Source organism: Moschus berezovskii, chromosome X (genome assembly GCF_049115385.1).
Source record: "Moschus berezovskii isolate FMDL1 chromosome X, NW_MosBer_1.0, whole genome shotgun sequence".
Taxonomy (NCBI): Eukaryota; Metazoa; Chordata; class Mammalia; order Artiodactyla; family Moschidae; genus Moschus; species Moschus berezovskii.
Genome location: NC_142488.1, coordinates 68,647,781 through 68,670,398, shown reverse-complemented (window position 1 = coordinate 68,670,398; position 22,618 = coordinate 68,647,781). Strand labels below are relative to the sequence as shown.

Below are 22,618 nucleotides of genomic sequence, written 5' to 3'. Positions count from 1 at the left end.
TAAGTGGTTAAGACTGAGAAAGTACTGCTAAATAAATGGTCTGTGTTCAAGAAAGTTACAGCTCCCATCCCACCCCTCAAACACACATCACATCCTTTAATTGTTGAGGAACAAATAAGTTGAAAGAGCCACACTTGAGAATTAATCTTTTACTTTTCCCCCCCTCAAAATATGGTACAGTGAAGGCAGTGGGGTCACTTCTGAATTGGCTTCAGGAAGGCACATAGGAGGAATGCACTTTATTTGAGGTAATTTAAAGTGTGGGCAAATACCATATTTAAATCCCACTATGTTCTTGAAGTCTACCAAAACGTCAGAAATTTCTTCCTAGGAAATCCTTTACCACTTCCTAGGAAAATTTTTCTGCAGCAGTCAAAATGTGTAATTTAGAACAACTTTGTTATTTCAGAAGACACTTGGGCCTCCTGAAAGCACTAGGAATATAGTGAGATGAGAGAGTTGCTAAAGTGGAAGAAAGATAACTAGGTTGAGAGGAGAGACAGAGACAATTGTCTTGACTTCACTTTTTGTTTTATTTCATTATGTTTATGGAGACAGAGACAACTGTCCTGACTTCACTTTTTGTTTTATTTCATTATGTTTATGGAAGTATGTTTTGCTAACAGCAGAAAGATACAGTGAATGATAGCTTTTCTTCTGCTAAACTATATGGAAAATCAAAATATTGGGTCTTAAAAACTCTTAAGACTAAATAGAAAACATTCCTTCTTTCCCCTCATCTTCTTTTTTTCCCAAAAGGCTATTCTATAACAAGTACAAGTATTTAAGTCATTAGAATAACTTGGTCAACAAGTGAGGATGAGGAATAATCTTAGCAGAGTGTGGATAGTAAAGATTTTGTTTATGGGAAGAGTGGAGAGCAAGTGGAGTTGGAGAAGTGGTTTATCTTTTTATTTGAGAATAGCATGCAACACTCCAGAGAGAAAGGGAGAGTAGAGCCTCAGAGAACTTACTATCCATGTAGGTGAGAACACTGACAAAGATTCTCAATTACATCAGTTTGCTGAAAAACTGGTTATATATACATGAAATTCTGGAGACAGAAATTTTTATGCAAATACAAAGATCATCTTTATTATGAAAATGTGTATTATAAATTATAAATATAAATACATTACAAAGCAACATTTTCACAGTGTATTGGGAATAAAAACAAAAAGATGACATAAAAATGAAGTTGCACAAGAGTTCCACTTATGCATCCTTTCAACCAACATAGTTTGTTCTGTTGTCCATAGGGCAGATGGTTCCTTTTCATGGAATTACAGGTTAATAGAATTAGTTGCTTAACCAAGTGACAATGAAAATGTATACACCATTTGAATATAATAATAATAACAATAATGAGAATAATAATAACATGGAAATCACTCCAGTCAGCCCCAGCTGCCTTGGAGGAGTCTGTACTGGCCTTAGAATAGTATGCCTGGAACAAAGTTGGACCAAAAGTAATTACTGAGGACTCTAGACTCTACATGCCTGGCTGCCTCTAGACCTTATTCTGGCTTGTGAATGTAGCCTGATAGTTGCCACTTAAAAGTAAAAAATAACTTGTATCTTTTTGCTCTGGCCTAAACTTAGTATAGGCCAGGTATTAGTATAATAAATAGGTATTTGTATATATGTATGTATGTATGTATATAGCATCCCCATCATGGTAAGTAAAGTAGGTGTTTACTTACCATATGTAATCTGAAAGGCACTGCTGTAAGACCCACTTTCTTCAAAATATCGTTCTTTCTAGTCTGTTTCAGTGTTTCTGCTCACTCCATTAAAACAAAATATTTACACTTTGAGATAAAATTCATCCCTAAGGCCTAGAATTCAGATATTCCTAGGCAAATTATTATTAAGCTAACATTAGTCCTTAGTAACCTTAGTGTGAATAGACTGATCAGTTACTGACTAGAACAAGGGAATAGAAGACAAAACATATTCATAGGGAAAGGGGGTTAATAAAGTAAATCACAACATTGAATACAAACTTAGATGGGCAAACCTGAAGAGAAGGTGTGGTTCTTAGCTAAGCAGCATAAGAATACTGGATACTTGTTATCTCTGTTCTTTTCTCAAATGACATAAATAATTTTCAAGGACTCCTGGACTGCTTCATAAATTGGCTTTAACCTCAACATTTCCTCTAAGAAGTTCAGTAATCTCCTGGAAATTTTTTTTTCCTCTTTAAGATTACAGGTATGTTTAGACTGAAATTAATACATTAATGAAATTAAATCACAGGTCTCCCCCAAATGACCCTAAAAGTGTAGTTCATGATAATCTAGAAACTAGTAAACACATATTATATAAACAAGTACCCACAAAATTATTACTTCTGATCCCATTACAACACTAAATTATCGTCAAACACAAATCACTTTAAAGCAAATAGACAAGACAAAGTTACAATTACTCATTTTAAAACACAATTTAACACTCTTTTTGAACTCATTTAGCACATCAAAATATGTACCTTACAATGAAAAATTAGGAGATAGATACATACACACAGTACAAAGTCAGTCTTCTAACAGGATAATATTTAATAACGAAGTACAAGCAAATCAGCACTTGTCTAGAGAAAACATTAGAAATGTTTCCATTCATCTAAGATATTAGAATTCACTTTGATTTCACTAATCCCCCCAAACATATTGCTATCATAACTGTGTGTCTAAAATAACTCCTTTCCTGTAAATATGATGGAGCTCTTCTTTGATTTTCACATTCCTTTCAGGACAGAATTATCTGTGTGTTATATACTGCACAGATTTTAATTAAAGCATGTTTTAAAAGTTAGAGCTGTTTGCCAAAATATTTTTCAAAGTATTCTAATATTTAAGACCTCAGGTTTTATTGCTACTCATATTCTGGATCTGTTTCTTGCATACTAGTTCTAAACAGGTATTAGTAGGCAAGGCATTTTAATAGGTGCCTGATGTTGCCAAAATTAATCTTCTGCACTTTTCTCAACAGGGGAAAAATAGACTTTCCCAGCTGCCTTGGAAGAGACTGTACTGGCCTTAGAATAGTATGACTGTAGCAAAGCTGGATCAAAAAAATTACTGAGGACTCTAGAGTCTACATGCCTGTCTGCCTCTAGACCTCACTCTGGCTTGTGAATGTAGTCTGATAGTTGCCACTTAAAAGTAAAAAATAACTTGTATCTTTTTCTCTTGCCTAAACTTAGTGCACTGCTTCTAGCACAGGCTCAGAAAGTGCAGTAACCTCTCAGGTACCTCAATATCACTCTAGAAGCATAGTGGACACTTTCTTTATTTGAAAGATATATACATCTTCAGAGGTTCTGTCTGGAAATAATTTAAGAGAATCAGAACTGTGATTATTACATATCTACTTTCTCCTGGACCTTTAAAGACAATGTGGGTTACATTATATGAACTTTGACAAGCTACCTGTCCTGGATGGATTAAATATGGCAATTTATACAGTCATAGAGAGTATGTGAATTAGTTTCTTGTTCTTATTTTAAACATATCAGAGGCCTGAGTTGAGATTTTCATTCTGTTAATAGGTGTGATAGATGATTTTTAATACTGATTCTTAAATGAAGGAAATAGCTATTTGAGTCTTAAAACTCAAGAGTATAATCACATATAGGAGATAAAAACAGTCCGTGTTTATAACACTGTTTCACAAAATAATACAGTGTCTATCCTACTTAAAGACAACTAAAATTTGATATTGGGATATAAACTGTGATTACTAGTATAAATAGACAACTACATTGTTTCTAAATACAAAGAAATTCAGTGTCCATTGTAACAAAACCAAGTGCTTAAAATGAGTTCAAGCTAATAGTCTCTCTGTGTCTTAGTTTCACAGATGAAACTACTGATTCCTGCTGAAAGCATGTGTATATAGTATGTCACTGAAATTTTAGAGCTTAAATCTTAAAGACAAGATGAAAATTACTACATGGGCATTTCAACATAGATGATAATGGAATATAATGCTCTAAATAGATTGTGTTATGAATACGTGAAATCTTCATATAGGTAAGATAGAGCATAACTGAAAAGCTTTGTGTGCTTGCTGTGATTACTTCCCAGTAGCTTGGAGTATTGCAAATATGTTCTAATATACTTCAGTCCATGTCCGTTTTTGTTTTTCTTTTTATAATTTAACATAATTCAGTTGACAAGATAGATGTGGTATGGTTGCTCACAAGTGATTTTGCATGGAGTTTTATGTTATCATGCAAATCTTGTCTTGAAAGCCGTCTTCTGAACTCATCAGTGGTAAAGTAGTATATGATTGGGTCAAGGCAGGAATTCAGACTAGCAAGACACAAGGCAACAGAATGAAATATTAGAATCACCCTTCTGGCTAGGCAGCTTTTAATTTCGTTGGACTTGACCAGGAAATCTAAAGGAAAACTGAAGTGATAAGGTGCAAAGCAAATTAGGAAAACTCCTGCACAGGTTAGAATCATCTTCAAGGCTTTCTTTTTCTCTCCAAGGTCTTGTGCAACAGGATATTTATCTTGCAGTGATAAAACTGTCTTCCAGGTGCAAAACAGGACGATCAGAAGAGGAGTGATAAACCCAATCAACTCGCCAATGGTCATCATGATAATAGACTGAGCTAGATTGACATTCCTAGTAGGAAGATCCACAAAGCATTTGGTTCTGTGGCTAGGGGTGTCATCATTGCTTCTGAGGAGAGGAAATAGCAGACAGGCAAGGCAGATTATCAACCAGCCAGAAATGCTGATGTATAGGTCATATTTCTGTTTACAGTCATGGAAGCGAAAGGGGTACAGAAGAAACCAAAATCTTCTCACACTGATGCAAACCAAGAAGTAGATGCTTGCATACATGTTGACATACTTTAGATAGAAACAAAACATGCAGAGGCCAGACCCGAATGGCCAGTCATGATTCAAATAGTAAAAGATCCTCAGGGGCAAGGAGAGGACTTGTAGCAAGTCAGCAATGGCCAGGTTTATCATGAATATCACAGCCCGTTTTGTTTCTTTCATATAGCCATAAAATACCCACAAGGCTAATATGTTCCCTATGAGACCTGGCACAAGAATGACAGTGTATGTCACAGCATAGATGAAGTATCGGAAATCTGTATTGTCTCTATTGATCCCAGCACATGTGTCATTAGCAGTCATGTTTGTTTCTAGAGAAGCTGCCTTTGCTAAATGGTGTTTAAAAATCTAAATTTACAATCTCATGCTGCTCTTTCTAAAAGATTGATCATAGATGGGCTAGAGAAACTGAATATAGAATAACCCCCTTTTATTGCATTGGTCAGAGCCTCTAGACATGATTTGGGGGCTTTTCAAAGAACTATCTGGAAGTTTGCTTTGAATTTGTCTGCATTAACTACATGGAAGTCTAATGTACAAGCACAGATGCAAAGCTGTTATAATTTCCCCTTCTTGTTACTCAGTTAAAAGGCTTTCTGAGACATCATGACTGTTGATCCTCTCCCATTTGGATCATGAATGTGCCATATAGAAGCTTTTCAAATTCCCATATGATGATGGTCATCTCTTTACTGGTATTTGGCAGGTTGTTTTTCTCTTTTTTTGGCTCACATAGAAGAAAGATTTACTCTAGTACTTAGTGTGTCTACAAATCTTCGGAGATGATTGACTTGGATGGGTCAGCTTCCTGGAGCTTTCTCAGTTATATGTTGAAAACAAAGTCAGAACTGCAAATGAAAAAAAAGTAAGTCAATTAGTGTCTTGGAAAAGTAATAAATTTTTAAAAAATAATTAAAATTTTAATCAGTTTTTAAATTTAATTAAAATTTAATTTAAAAAATCTCATTTTTACAAAAACAAAAAAGCTTATGTGTAGAAAAATCAATGGAAAGTTCTAACATGAGTAAGGGTGATAGATACAAGTTCCATAAGGCACTTTAGAATCACAAGAGAGTATAGCTAGAAGGAATCTGAAAGGTAGCCTAGCTCCTTACTACTCAAAATATGACACATGAAATCAGCATTACTTAAGAGTTTATTAGAAATGCAGAAGAATCTCAGGTCCCACCTGGGACCTGCTGCATAACAATCAGCAATTTAAGAAGAATCACAAGTGATTTTTAGGCATGTTAACATTTGAGAGGCTTGCATGTAGAACACAAATATCACTGATTGTCAGACTCACCTGGGGAAGTTAAAAAAAAAAATTGTATCTTTCCTTAGAATTCCTGGTGTCTCCCCCAGAAATTCTGAGTCAGTATTTAAGGCCTGACATTTGCATTTTTAAAAGGTCTTTATACGATTAAGATATAGCCAACCCAGCATTTGTCCTTGAGCCATCATTTAGGGGCCATTGATTTGGTTCAAATATTTCCCAGATGTCTGAAAATAAGTGGGCAACTAGCCTCTCTTTAAATACTTCCATTAACATGGGTTATTAAGACACTTTTCAATTATGCAAGACAACACCAGTATAAAGATTCAAAATTTCCAGAAAGTTGACCCAGTTAGGCCCACGACCTTTGTTACAAATTTTAACTTAGGGGCCTGAATAGTTACCTCAAGGCTGCTGAAATCCAGGAGGACGTAACTGACTTTAAAGATATGAGGGAAGAACAAAAATGAAATAGGAATTATGAAACATCCTGTTTTGGATTATCAAATCCATGTGACTTAAAGTAGGCTTGATTCAGCCCCTGAAGGAATTATTATTGTTATTATTTTGCCTCAGTTGCCTGGTAAGTAGAACAGCACATTTTGTTCAAGATATGGTGCATACTTTAATTAAACATCCTGATGAATGATATGAACTAGGCATTCAGATTGATGAGGTTAAATACTTCAGATTTCTCATATAAGGAAATAGAGAGATGGTGTCATAAAATACTGAGAAGGATAACTGTAAAAATAAAAGTTGATGCTGAAAGAGTGGTTAAAATTAGATTGTTTAGCCCCCAAACTGAAATATATATTTGAAATATTTTCACAAGTAGTGACTTTGATTATGTGGCAGGTGAAATTAGGTGGGAGACCAAAAAATCACAAATCCTGGTTCTTCAACCTCGTTTTAACTATTTATGTATAAAAGTCATGTGTGCGTGTATGCTTAATTGTGTCCAACTCTGCAACCCTATGGACTGTATCCAATCAGGCTCCTCTATCCATGGGATTCTACAGACAAGAATACTGGAGTGGCTTGCCATGCCCTTCTCCAGGGGATCTTCCCAACCCAGGAGTTTAACTTGCATCTCCTGTGTCAATGCATTGAAAATGGGTTCTTTATTCACTGAGCTACTGGAGAAGCCCATATATAGAAATCATCACCTGCTAATGCCACTGATTACAAATCAGAAGTCAAAAAATATATATCCAGTAACCTCTAAGGAACATTCAGCTTTCCTATCACAGTCAATGGCTTTTAAATCTACATGTCAATCCTGAGCAGTAGCTCTCTTCCCAAATATACAACACCTCTTCTTTTGGACATTTTGTCATCATCTCAGAATTCAACTTATGAAAATGAAGCAATAGGTCTTATTTATACAAAATCCATTTCCTTCAAGGATGTGTACAAATGCACTATTTCATACATTGCTAATGAACATTTTAGCTTCCAAGTGTGGAAAATTCGGAAAGAGATGGGAATACCAGACCACCTGACATGCCTCTTGAGAAACCTGTATGCAGGTCAGGAAGCAACAGTCAGAACTGTACGTGGAGCAACAGACTGGTTCCAAATAGGAAAAGAAGTACTTAAAGGCTGTATATTGTCACCTTGCTTATTTAACTTATATGCAGAGTACATCATGAAGAACGCTGGGCTGGAAGAAGCACAAGCTGGAGTCAAGATTGCTGGGAGAAATATCAATAATCTCAGATATGCAGATGACACCACCCTTATGGCAGAAAGTGAAGAGGAACTCAAAAGCCTCTTGATGAAAGGGAAAGAGGAGAGTGAAAAGGTTGGCTTGAAGCTCAACATTCAGAAAACAAAGATCATGGCATCTGGTCCCATCACTTCATGGGAAATAGATGGGGAAACAGTGGAAACCGTGTCAGACTTTATTTTTTTGGGCTCTGAAATCACTGCAGATGGTGACTGCAGCCATGAAATTAAAAGACGCTTACTCTTTGGAAGGAAAGTTATGGCCAACCTTGATAGTATATTAAAAAGCAGAGACATTACTTTGCCAACCAAGGTCCGTCTAGTCAAGGCTATGGTTTTTCCCGTGGTCATGTATGGATGTGAGAGTTGGACTGTGAAGAAAGCTGATCACCGAAGAATTGATGCTTTTGAACTGTGGTGCTGGAGAAGACTCTTGAGAGTCCCTTGTACCGCAAGGAGATCCAACCAGTCCATTCTAAAGGAGATCAATCCTGGGTGTTCATTGGAAGGACTGATGCTAAAGCTGAAACTGCAATACTTTGGCCACCTCATGTGACGAGTTGACTCACTGGAAAAGACTCTGATGCTGGGAAAGGTTGGGGGCGGGAGGAGAAGGGGACGACAGAGAATGAGATGGCTGGATGGCATCACCGACTCTGTGGACATGAGTTTGAGTGAGCTCCGCGAGTTGGTGATAGACAGAGAGGCCTGGCGTGCTGTGATTCATGGGGTCGCGGAGAGTCGGACACGACTGAGCAACTGAACTGAACTGAACTGAATTATACTTACCATCTTAAAATGTTGACAGATTTTTGCTCTTGAAGCTCTTATTTCTGGGAATTGATCCTGGATGAGGACATAAAGATAGATCCTCTTATAGGACCTATAGGTGCTATTATAGACTTTTGCATAATGTCTACAATAAACATTATATACATACTAAAATAAAATGAAATATGGCATATCTTGTCAGATCATGTTGTTGCTACATGATACATCTCCTAATGTATTTTCATCTCACTCAGAGAAAAAATAAAAGTTCTTACAACAAACAGCCTATGTCACCTATACGATCTGGCCCCTGGTCACTCTTCTGACCTCACCTTCTATGATTCTCCCCTTTAAACTTTGCTGCAGGAACTTTATCATTTTTGCTGTGAGGTGAACAGACCAATAATATTTTCGTCTCAAAGCATTTGAATTGGCAGTTTCCTGTGCCTAAAATGTTTTAACTTAGTTATGTATGTGCTTTACTTCCTTGCCTCATTCAGATATTTACCCAAGTAGAACATTTTCATGAGGCTTTCTTTCTCTTCTCATTTAAAACTACAGCTCACCTCTAACACTTCCTATCTCCCTTTAGTATTTATTTTACCCATTTCCAGGCATAACTAACATAGTCTTTGATTATCACTTATTTTGTTTTCATATATTTTCCCTACTAAAATGCAAAGTCCAAGAGAGCAAGGATTCTTGTATATTTTGTTTACTTGCCTTAAAACAGCACCAAGGACCGTGGAAAACACAAGTAAGTGCTCAGTATTTATTCAATGAAATACTTTCAGTAAATAAAATCATTTGACTATAAACATCAATGTATCTTATACAAAAATCATCATCCCTCAAAACTTCAAACCAGTTTTTACTCCTGACTTCTTCATTGCTGTTAAGCTCATCCATATTTTCCCAGGTTGTTTCAAAGTCTTGGAGGCATTGACTCTTTGTCATTTATTTTCCACTTCCAAACTGGTTCCTAAGGGGAAGATAGTGTACTATGGGGGGAAATAACTTATGTTTAGGAGTCAGAATTACTTGAGTTTAAATTCTTGCTCTTTCAATTAATAGCTGTGCAACTGTGGGTGTATCATTAAACTTCTCCAATTCTTTAATTTCTCATTGATAAATGAGAATAATCATAGTACCTAACTTAGAGAGTCAGTGTGAGAATTAAGCCACCTTATATAATTTATTTAGCATAGTGTATAGTACATAAGTGCTTAAAAACCAACATTCTTATTGTTACTACTTTCTTCAACTGCATTATTTTTCATGATCATATTATTCTTTAAATTGCATTGTTTTTACTCTAGTTCAGGGGCTTATTACTTAATTTACCTCTCTATCTCTTCCTTTATCTTTTTCCTTTAAATGAGATCTTTAAAAAGCACTAATGGCTTCCTTTTTCCCAACAAATTACAAAATACATAATCTGGCAATCAGTGGCTTCCTTAAATAGAGTGCCATCAACATTTAAAATTTTGTCTTCCAGTGTTCTCATGTGCCAAGAACTCCAGTCAAAGTGAGTTCCATACCTTTCAAATTGACTTTTTCTTCCTCAACAAATAGCTTTTGCTCATTCTGTTGCTTCAGCTTGGAGTATCTTTTTGTTTTTTTGTTTGTTTTGCATAGCAGTCCTACTTATTTATGAAGACCTCTCTCAAATTTCCAGCTCTTCGTGGAAACTTTAGTGTTTAACTCAACAATGTTATCCTAACTCCTTTTAAAATCCCCATTTATACTTCCATTAAAGCACATCCTTCTGCTTTTTGGTTAGTAACTCGTTTTATTTATGCCTCTGCTCCCCTTTTCTCCCCACTCTACCACAACAAGGCCAGAAAATTTTTGAAGTTTGGGGTTGAGTCTTATGTACTTCTGTATTTTCTGGAACACTTAGAACTATGACTTGAATGTATTGGGTTCATCCAGTATTTATTAAGCAAATAGCTATTCAGCATTTATCATTTGCCAGGCAATGTGCTAGCTACTTTCACTTTTGAAAATCTTCAAATAGCTTACAATATTTCCAGGAAACCTGTCCAGCAACTGTATCTAAGAGTTGACTACAGTTCAGTAAGCAAATACTTTTAGAAAGTCTTTACTTGGTTAATTCTTCTAGAGAGAATATTCCATCAGAATTTTTATTTTAGAAAGAAGTATTCTGTATACATACCATATCTAACCATGTTCCTAACTTCTCTTATCTCTGGCATCTATGACTTCCCAATAGGCCAGATACATGAAGGGAGAAAATATCTTTGTGTGGACAGACAAAGCAGTTATCTACAGTTACTATTTTACCAGAAAGTTTCACTTAGCCAAGTCTAAGTATTTCTTTTGAGATCTGAAGCACAGTTCCTCTTCAGCCGATTGTGCATCTTGTTCCTCTGCTCCAAGTAGTGCACTTTTAATTACTTGGAGAAAGAGGAAAGGTCATTACTCAATTTCACATCACCAGTTATAATGCCCAGTCATGTTGCTTTTTCTCAGATATCCTAGTTCAAAAACACTTCTCATCCTAGAGATCAGGGCATACCAACTGATATTTGGATTGGGGGACTGCAGAAAGTGTTGAAATCTGTACTGATAATTAAAACTTAATTTAGCCACTATCGACTTTCTTGTTTCCACCATTCATTAAAAATTGTATATTTTTCTTACACAGCTCTCATGTCTTAGAGTCTTGCTCTTATCCACATGATTTATAGGTGTCTATGTTTAGTCTTTACTTTTTTCCTAAGCAAATCTCAAAATATGGTCCCTGGGCAAACATGGTGTATATAACTTTTTATTTAAAATACAAGCAACCATTTTACAAAGTTCAATTCTACACATTACATTTAAAATATTTTCAGTTTTATAGAAGTGATGAGAAGATCACAAGCTTTTATGGTGGGAAAACTGTACGTATTTCCTGTTCTCAGTGCTGAAGTGCTGTGGGGATTTTTCTCAGCTCTTTTGAATGTTCACCTTGTGTCTCAGACCAGACATGAGCATTTGGGCAAGAAGGCTTTTTTTTTTTTTAAGTAAAGTTATAAGCTTCCAAGCTTCCACAAAATAAACTATGGTCCAAGATAATCAAGTCTTTCTGGCCCTTTTTTTTTTTTTTTTTCTTGTAGCTCTTTCTTTCAATTTTCTACTTGAGAATGTATCCAAACAAAGTATCCAATGCTTCACATGATTAATAGTCTGTGAAAATGGAGGAGTAAACAAACTTTATGAGTTCTAGTAAAAAGGGCAAGCATGAAGTGGAAAATTAAACCATTCTCCAGGACCTCACTCCAGGGTTGGCTTTGCTTGAGATGTAGGTAACTACCTACTGTGATGTAAATTCGTGAATTGCCAAAACTCCTTCCTTATACAGAGAGTTTTGGCTTGGGATATCAGCCTCCCACCTTTAAAAATAGAATCCTGTAATTTAAACCTAGTAACTTTTCTTGAGGAATGTCACTACCTCATACAAACTCAGAATTTCTGGAGTATGATGTAATAGACCTCAGAATTTTTTCATCCTTTGCCTTTCTGCTCAGTGTATCTGATGTTTTTGGTCTTGGTACTTCGTAATTTCAACTTTCCACCATTACTTGTGTTTTACTTGTAATTTGGAGCCATTTCTCCACACTATATTATTCAAAGTGTATAGCATTTTGTTTATTAAAAGGAAAGCAAATGTGGAAGCTTCTCAGAAGACACTGGGGTCTTCAGAAACTTCATAAAGCATCCTGATGGAAAATTATTTAGAATTAAATTTTAAATACTAAAGTGCAAATGGCAAAAAGAATTAGTTAGCCCTCAGTAAAAAGCCCTAAAAAGTACTCATAGAAACTTCAGTAACTACTCTGAAAGACTACCAGGGAACATTAGATATCCCAAGAACAAGGCAATTAATCTGACAAAGGACAATCTTAATTTTGAATTTTAAATGGCAGAAAATGTATACTGTCCAAGAAGTGACAACAAACCAGGAACCATTACTGTGGTCCTACACTTCTCCTTTCAGCATTAACAAACTGAGTCTTCTGGAAACTCTTGGCTCTTAGAGATATCTTTCTAATTACTGACACTGAAGTGTCACTGAAGAAGAAGATTATTGGATTCCTTGACTAATTTTCTAACAGTGACAGAAATGCTATTACAGGTACATGTCCCTTGGCTTTAGAAGGAAGCAGAGAGTGTGGCTCATAACTGCTAATGCATCTTCTTTCCATATTCTTCTTTTATAAGCCACCACATTTGAGAAAAGAGTTATGAATATAAAATGTTAGTAAAGTAGGTATATGTTTCCTTGGCACCGTCTCCAAAAGGAGGGGTATGGGAGTGGGGCAAGTCCCAAACTAAACTCATAGACTCTTGTGTCAAATCTACTCTACTCATGATCTAAGAACAAGGTAATGACATATTCACCTGGAGGTCACTCTAGCACAAATCTGGAATAAGGATGCCCCAGGTACAAAATATCAAATATCAAATTATTCTGTAGGTCCTCACCAGAACTGTTGTCATATATGTTGGAGACGGCATCACATATATGTTGATGGAAAAGAGATAGTGAAAATTGAATAATATAGGACCCTTTTATATGACACTCTTTTCATCCTACACCAGTCTTTAAAGTACTAAATTCACAAATATCCAGACATTTTACTCTTCTCTAAGACAGGGCTGAGGTGTCCTAGAAGGATCACAGACTCCAACTGAAGTTAAGCCTGGGATTATGTCAGCCCCTGGAGGTTGACACATAGCCAGTAGTTGATTGGAATTTTGTATATTTGTTTTCACTGCATAATGCTCTGTTAGTAAATAAGGGTAATTTTTCAGTGAGTGGCAATATTTGTAAGATTGGTATATAATGAAGAACAAGTCAATGTCCTTCATTAATCTTGTTCTTTGGCTTTAAAAGCAGATCTATAGCATTCACTGTTTTCTAGCAGTCTGTAGTATGAGTTGAAAAGCATAAAAAAGAAACCCTGAAAATCCCTTCTTCCAAGTCTTTTGCAGGTGTTATTACAGAAAGATAATGAGATTTTATTCTGTCTTGACTCAAAACATAGTGTTCATACCTAAAACGAATAGGTGAGCAAATAAAGAATACCCACCAGCAACTGCCAACTTTTTGCACCTTTCTAGCATAGTATCAGTAGTACTTAACAATATTTCAGGAGGAACAAACATTCATATTTTATCTCTGCTTACAACATTTTAGCATGAGCAATAGCCCCACTTCCTTTTTATTATGTCAAATAGCACACCTTTCTTATTTTAGATGAACATATTTCTACAGATATCTTTATCAGATACAGGATAAAGCAAATCATGAACTTATGAAAAATCTTTCAGATATTCACGCTTTGATGGTTTAAAATATCTGACATTCAAAGCTCTATTCTGTCTCCTTAGCATGATCTCTTATTATACTCTTCCAAATGCCCTAGGTTTCCACCATGTCAGACTGACCTTGAACATATCATGTACTTTTAATGTCTCTCTCTCTCTTTCTTTTAATTTAGTCTGAAAGTTTTTAAGGTCCAGTCCCCCATCCTTACTTTCCCACTTTGATAAAAAAAAGTCTTGATCGAAAGGAGAATTCTGATAATTTCATTTCTTCCAACAAGACTCTGAGCCATTCAGATTGGAATTAGCTCTCCTTCCCAGGTGGCACTAGTGGTAAAGAACACTCCTGCCAATGCAGGAGACACAGGAGGCTCGAGTTCGACCCCATCTCTGGATTGGGAAGATCCTTTGGAGTAGCAAATGGCAACTCACTCTGGTATTCTTGCCTGGAGAATCCCATGGACAGATTAGCCTGGTGGGCTACAGTCCATAGGGTCACAAAGAGTTGGACATGACTGAAGCAACTTAGCATGCATACAAACCTTCCTTTGACTTCCCATAGCATACTGCTTGTACCTCTATTATAGTCTAATGGGGCCTGACTAATAGTATAGTTAATTGTCTATATAACTGCTAAATTGTAAGCTTTTTGAGAACAGGAACTCTGTCTTAATCATCCACATATCTCTCACAACACTTCAGTCAGTTCAGTCACTCAGTTATGTCTGACTCCTTGAAACATGAACTGCAGCATGCCAGGCTTCCCTGTCATCACCACCTCTCAGAACTTGCTCAAACTCATGTTCATCGAGTCTGTGATGCCATCCAACCATCTCATCCTCTGTCATCCCCTTCTCCTCCTGCCTTCAATATTTCTCAGCATCAGGGTCTTTTCAAATGTGTCAATTCTTCACATAAGTTGTCCAAAGTATTGGTGCTTCAGCATCAGTTCTTCCAATGAATATTCAGGGCTGATTTCCTTTAGGATTGATCGGTTTGATCTCCTTGCAGTCCAAGGGACTCTCAAAAGTCTTCTCCAACACCACAATTCAAAAGCGTCAATTCTTTGGCACTCAGCTTTCTTTATGTTCCAACTCTCACAACACTTAGACCAGTACTAAATGCTCATTGGCAGACCTTTAGTAGATGCCTACTAAGTTTGAATACAAATTCCCTTGCATGGCTGTAGGATATTTTTTCCAATTATCCAGTTTTATATAATTTTTGAAGTATGTCACTTAAAGGCTCTTGAAATTATAAAATCTAAAAAATATATTTAGTAATTTCCAGCTATTGTTTTAATAATTGATATTGGCTACTGCAAAGCATTTGAAGATGACCAAACTTCTTTTTAAAGAATTTCCTTTTTTTTTATTTACTGAGGATCACATCTGAATTTTTTAATAGCAGGAAAATTTGCTCTTCCTTCTTAGTCATCTCTCAATGGATAAAATAAGTGCTCTGGATGCCATACCATTGAACTGATTATGATTTCATCCACGGTTTCCTCAGAACAAACTAGATTCATATGCTGCTGCTGCTAAGTCACTTCAGTTGTGTCCGACTCTGTGTGACCCCAGAGATGGAAGCCCACCAGGCTCCCCCATCCCTGGGATTCTCCAGGCAAGAACACTGGAGTGGGCTGCCGTTTCCTTCTCCAATGTGTGAAAGTGAAAAGTGAAAGTGAACTCGCTCAGTCGTGTCCGACCCTTAGCGACACCACGGACTGCAGCCTACCAGGCTCCTCCATCCATGGGATTTTCTAGACAAGAGTACTGGAGTGGCTTGTTTGGAAATCAAACTGAAGAAATTTCAAAAACAATCAAAAAGAAAATTCCTCTTTCATGGCAACAGTGACCCCAATAATCCTCCATGCTCAGTTAACATTTAAAAAATAATTCAGCTACAATGTTACCATATTTACCTGCAAGCTCTGAACTAAGGCAGAATTGTTGTTATGTAGTTACTAAGTCACATCTGACTTTTTTGCTACTCCATGGACTGTAGCCTGCCAGGCTCCTCTATCCATGGGATTTCCCATGCAAGAATATTGGAGTTGGATTGCCATTCCCTTTTCCAGCGAATCTTCCTGATCGAGAGATTGAAAGCACATCTCCTGCATTAGCAGGCAGATTCTTTACCGCGGAACCACAAGGGAAGCCCCGAAGCAGAGTACAGAACTCAAAACAAACTTATTGCCTTTTTAAAAAATCTCAACTTTCAGTATACATTTAAACAGCCAAATTGTATTACCATTAAAGGAAGTGCAAATAAAAGCAAGTCAGATTTAAAAATATTACCCTCCTACCACACACAAACACACACACACACACACACACACACACACACACACACCCCTCACAGAATGGAAGAGCACACTTCTTTGTGGTAATGTGGTGCTATTTTTTTTTTAAACCACCACCTGCTGCCTTCTTTTGGCAGGAAATGACAACTCCCTCCCCCACTATACCCAGGGGACTTACCAAGTACTGAAACTGTGTTGAACAAGCACTTGTTCCCAAAACCTGCAGTTAAGAAAAGATTATATTTTTCCCTATTACATTTACCTGCTGGCTTGCTCACTTTTATTTCTGACATAAGTCAATTTCTTACCTTTCTGTCATTACCTAATCAGAGTACAGCTGGATTTTTGGATACCTATAGGCCTTGGGGATTAATTTGGCCTAGAGTGAGTTTAGAAGAAATTTAGGCAGAAGCTTGCTATTTGTTTGTTTCTTATATCTTTCCCTTAAGTGTGTCTTATGGAAGGCTAAAGAGAGAAGGTACTTCTAAATCAAAACTGGTGACAGTAAATAAAAGGATTATTTCCAGTGAATGGTATTATTTGCAGTGTTAGGTTGTTTTGAGATGACTCTTTATATCACTGGATTGAAAACTAAGTGACTCGCCACTTCTTGATATTCATTTAAATTTAATCATTTCATTTTCTTCCTGATTTCTTTGAAACATTTTAACAATTGTTTGTTTCAGAGTGATTGACTTCAGTGACAGAGAACTGCAAATATGGGAAGTATGATTCTTTTCATTTTAAGATGTTCATCAAGTGGTAATGTGCTTTCATCATTAGTTCTATGACTGGCCTCTTATATAACTGCCCATAGATTATTTCAATAAGACTTCACAGATAGGCTAAGAGGAAGGTTGAAACAAATGGCTAGTAATCCTAAATAGCAGATTTATCTAAAACTGGAACCCTTCTTTTTCCTTGTCCTTCTCAATACCAGGCAGATCATTGATAGCATTAATAACTCAAAATTTAAACTTTAAAGTTTTCTTTAATCCTCTTCTTCACTCTGTTCTCTTTCTCTTCTCTGCCCCCTGTTTAGACTGCAACTTACTTCATCTGACCTTCTCTGTCAAATTGTTATTTTGTTTTTTCTTATTTCTAGTTCTATCTGACTTTCTTATTACTTTCAAAACATCTTCAACTGTGTTATCAACATATCCTGCATACCACACACCAATATATTCATCTCTAGTAAATTTCCTTTGCCTGGGAGCATGAGGGGTATTCTCCATTTGAACTTATTTATCTGGGAAAAGTCACCCAAGAAACACAATGCAGCACATGCATGCTTTTAACATTTAAGAGTTTGGATTCCTTACAGTGGTAATATATTTAAAAAGTAAAATTATCACAAAGTGTAACTATATTCAATATCTTATAATAACCTATAATGGAAAATAATTTGAAAACACACACACACACATAGTCATTTTGCTTTACACCAAAAACTAATACAACATTGTAAACCAATTATGTTTCAATAAAAATAAAAAATAAGTAAAGGACATCTAGGAACATCCTACAGCTAAAATCTTATTTAATGGTGAAAGACTAAATTGTTTCCTCCTAAGAATCAGAGTAAGTAAATAATGTCTGCTCTCTTTCCTTCTATACAAAACTGTACAACTTGCAAATGCAACAAGGCAAGATAAAATAAAATAATGCATTCAGACTAGAATGGAAGAATCAAAATAATCTTTGTTTTTAAATGACATGATTGTCTATTTAAAAATACAATTAAAAAAAAATAGAACTGCCAGTTAAAAAAATGAATAAAACAAGGTTTCCAGAAACCATGTCAATAAAGAGATAACCATTTATATTTATGTACTATTAACAAAGAGTTGGACATTGAAACTTAGAAAAAATAATGTTTATAATACCATCAAATTATGAAATACTTAGAAATATATCTGGCAAGTTATGTGAAAAAAACTGTACACTAATATTTACAAAATGTTGCTGAGAAATTAAAATGCTTAAATAGATGGAACAATATGTTTCAAAACAAACAAATTTATCGGTAAGCAAGCAGCCAATTGAATTTGTCTTTCCTAGGCTGTCACTTTGAAAAGTTATATGCTTATTGCAATTACATTCCAATTGCTCAGGAAAATTTTGGAACTCTCTTTTAGAATTACACTGAGAGTCTGCCCAGCATACTTTAGAATAATTCCTGTGGTGAAAAGTCTTTGTCTTTTAATGGTAGTTGAATTTTGGAAACAGTTAAAAGCTTTTCAGAAATAAGTTTGAATAATGAAGTTTAAGGATCAAGTTAAAAATGCCTTTTTTGGACAAAAACAAGATATGATGAGATATGATCACAGTGTATTAAAACTCAATTTTCTTAGTTAGCTCAACTCAGTCTCAAAGATAATTTCAAAGAATAAGTTATAAGACTATTTGGTGAAACATACATCACTATTATAAGCATATAGCTTTGAAAAATGATCTGAAGGTGATGTTCATTAAAAATATTGGTACATATACACAATGGAGTATTACTCAGCCATTAAAAAGAATGCATTTGAATCAGTTCTAATGAGGTGGATGAAACTAGAGCCTATTATACAGAGTGAAGTAAGCCAGAAAGAAAAACACCAATAAAATATACTAACGCATATATACAGAATTTAGAAAGATGCAAATGATAACCCTGTATAAGAGACAGCAAAAGAGACACAGATGTATAGAACAGTCTTTGGGACTCTGTGGGAGAGGGTGAGGGTGGGATGGTTTGGGAGAATGGCATTGAAACATGTATATTATCAAATGTGAAACGAATCGCCAGTTCAGGGTCGATGCATGTTACAGGATGCTCAGGGCTGGTATGCAGGGATGACACAGAGGGAGGATAAGGGGAGGAGGGAGGTGGGAGGGGGGTTCGGGAGGGGGAACTAATGTACACCCGGGGCAGATTCATGTCAATGTATGGCAAAACCAACCAATACAATATTGTAAAATAATTAGCCTCCAATAAAAATAAATATATATATATATATATATATATAAACAATGATATATTACCTTAAATTAATAATAGCAAAGGTAACTTAGTGCAATGAAAATAATATCAGATTGAGAGTGAGAAAACATCAGTCTTGTTTCACTTCTGCCATTGAATAGCTGTGTGACCTTGCTGCTGCTCCTGTCCCTGGGATTCTCGAGGCAAGAATACTGGAGTTGGTTGCCATTTCCTTCTCCAGGGCATGAAAGTGAAAACTGAATGTGAAGTCGCTCAGTTGTGTCCTATTCTTCGTGACCCCATAGACTGCAGCCCACCAGGCTCCTCCATCCATGGGATTTCCTAGGCAAGAGTACTGGAGTGGGCTGCCAATGCGTTCTCCGTGTGACCTTGAGCAAGTCAGTTTATCTGGGCTTCCATTTTTTTTTTTGAAATATGTAGGTTAAGCCAAATAATGTTTAACAGCACTTCTAGCTCTAGTATTGTGTCCTTTTATTTCTGAATTTTATTTTATTATTATTATTACTTTTGGCTGCACCACATGGCTTTTGGGATCTTCAGTTCAGTTCAGTCGCTCAGTCGTGTCTGACTCTCCACGACCCCATGAATCATAGCACACCAGGCCTCCCTGTCCATCACCAACTCCCGGAGTACACACAAACTCATGTCCACAGAGTCGGTGATGCCATGCAGCCATCTCATTCTCCGTCGTCCCCTTCTCCTCCAGCCCCCAACCTTTCCCAGCATCAGAGTCTTTTCCAGTGAGTCAACTCGTCTCATGAGGTGGCCAAAGTATTGCAATTTCAGCTTTATCATCCGTCCCTCCAATGAACACCCAGGATTGATCTCCTTTAGAATGGACTGGTTGGATCTCCTTGCAGTCCACGGGACTCTCAAGAGTCTTCTCCAGCACCACAGTTCAAAAGCATCGATTCTTCGGCGATCAGCTTTCTTCACAGTCCAACTCTCACATCCATACATGACCACGGGAAAAACCATTGCCTTGACTAGACGGACCTTGGTTGGCAAAGTAATGTCTCTGCTTTTTAATATACTATCAAGGTTGGTCATAACTTTCCTTCCAAGGAGCAAGCGTCTTTTAATTTCATGGCTGAAATCAGCATCTGCAGTGATTTTGGAGCCCCCCAAAATAAAGTCTGACACTGTTTCCACTGTTTTTCCATCTATTTCCCATGAAGTAATGAGACCAGATGCCATGATCTTTGTTTTCTGAATGTTGAGCTTTAAGCCAACCTTTTCACTCTCCTCTTTCACTTTCATCAAGAGGCTTTTGAGTTCCTCTTCACTTTCTGCCATAAGGGTAGTGTCATCTGCATATCTGAGATTATTGATATTTCTCCCAGTATTCTTGATTCCAGCTTGTGCTTCTTCCAGCCCAGCGTTCCTCATGATGTACTCTGCATATAAGTTAAATAAGCAAGGTGACAATGTACAACCTTGACGTACACCTTTTCCTATTTGGAACCAGTCTGTTGTTCCATGTACAGTTCTGACTGTTGCTTCCTGACCTGCATACAGGTTTCTCAAGAGGCAGGTCAGGTGGTCTGGGATTCCCATCTCTTTCAGAATGTTCCGCAGTTTATTGTGATCCACACAGTCAAAGGCTTTGGCATAGTCAATGAAGCAGAAATAGATGTTTTGCTGGAACTCTCTTGCTTTCTCCATGATCCAGTAGATGTTGGCAATTTGATCTCTGGCGCCTCTGCCTTTTCTAAAACCTTCTTGAACATCTGGGAGTTCACGGTTCACATACTGCTGAAGCCTGGCTTGGATAATTTTGAGCATGACTTTACTAGCGTGTGAGATGAGTGCAATTGTGCGGTAGTTTGAGCATTCTTTGGCATTGCCTGTCTTTGGGATTAGAATGAAGACTGACCTCTTCCAGTCCTGTGGCCACTGCTGAGTTTTCCAAATCTGCTGGCATATTGAGTGCAGCACTTTCACAGCATCATCTTTCAAGACTTGAAATAGCTCAACTGGAATTCCATCACCTCCACTAACTTTGTTCGTAGTGATGCTTTCTAAGGCCCACTTGACTTCACAGTCCAAGATGTCTGGCTCTAGGTCAGTGATCGCGTTATTGTGACTATCTTGGTCGTGAAGATCTTTTTTGTACAAATCTTAGTTCCCTGAAAAGGGCTTGAACCCATGCCTGTTGCTTTGGAAGCACAGTGGCCTAACCAGTGGACCACCAGAGAATTCCCTTACTTCTGGGTTTTAAATAGCCTTGGCATTCTGTGCCATATATATATGTTTTCATGTTAGTGTTACTCATATCACTCAGCCATGTCTGACTCTTAGTGACCCCGTGAACTGTAGCCTGCCAGGCTCCTCTGTCCATGGAATTCTCCAGGGCAGAATATTGGAGTCAGTAACCATTCCCTTCTCCAGGGGATCTTCCCAATCCAGGGATTGAACTCATGTCTCCCGTATTGCAGGCAGATTCTTTACCATCTGAGCCACCAGGGAAGCCCAAGAATGCTAGAGTGGGTAGCCTATCCCTTCTCCAGCAGATCTTCCCAATCCAAGAATCGAACTCAGATCTCCTGCATTGCAGGCAGATTCTTTACTGGCTGAGTTGTGTTTTCATGCACATGTATATATAATTATGGCACAATATGTAAATATTTTACAAGTAATGAGACATCATTTGTAGTTGACAAGAAAATGGACTCTGGAGCCCGTCTTCGTGTTTTCAAACTGAGGCACTGCAACTGACTAGCTGTTGAATTTGGGCAAGTAACACCAACATTTCTACTTCTCAATTGCCTCATCTGTAAAATGAGATGATGACAGTGCCTTTCTCTATGGGTATGAGGAGTTGATATTTCTAAGATTCTATAACAAGTGCTGTATAAATATATTAAGTAAAATAAACAAATTCTTAGCATTATACAGTGTAAAATATTTATAAATATGCATAAATGTGAGGCCAAAGACTGAATGCTAGCTAATATCTCCAGGAAGAAATCATTTAAACAAATTACATAAATTATAAGTTGCATACCTATTAACACAAATTGCAAACTACATACCTATTAATACAAAGAATTTATTGTTATTTGTCTTATTTAGCTTTTTGTTTGTTTGCTAACTGTAGTAGTTGAGTATTTCTCTTTTTCTCTCTTAAGCCTGAGGTTGTATCTTGATTATGAACTTTTATGTTTATTAAGAAATGAAAATGCATTTGAATTGTCCCTAGTTAGTTTGAATTTTATATCATGACTGGAATTCAGGCTAAACCAGCACTTTCATTTTTAATACTTCTGACGGAAGTATGGTCCATTAATTGAGTCAACAGATATTTATTTCACAAAAGACAATAGAAATATATCAGTAGCGGTGTAA

General features: G+C 36.7%; 1 protein-coding gene across 6 annotated transcripts in view; it reads right to left on the bottom strand.

The window, feature by feature from the left end:
* Window positions 1-1,060: 1,060 nt before the first annotated feature.
* GPR174 (G protein-coupled receptor 174) overlaps window positions 1,061-22,618 on the bottom strand; it is a 44,759-nt gene continuing 23,201 nt past the window's right edge. For 2 of the 6 annotated variants that reach the window (XM_088833872.1, XM_088833870.1), the window contains exons 3-4: window positions 16,460-16,501; window positions 1,061-5,709 (exon numbers count right to left, since the gene is read on the bottom strand). In XM_088833872.1, the coding sequence (XP_088689998.1) occupies window positions 4,163-5,164 (1,002 nt within the window). In that variant the 5' untranslated portion in view covers window positions 5,165-5,709; window positions 16,460-16,501 and the 3' untranslated portion in view covers window positions 1,061-4,162. Of the gene's footprint in view, window positions 5,710-8,657; window positions 9,279-16,459; window positions 16,502-22,618 lie in introns of those variants that run through there. The other 4 variants (XM_088833873.1, XM_088833869.1, XM_088833871.1 and 1 more) reach the window with 3 other exon arrangements.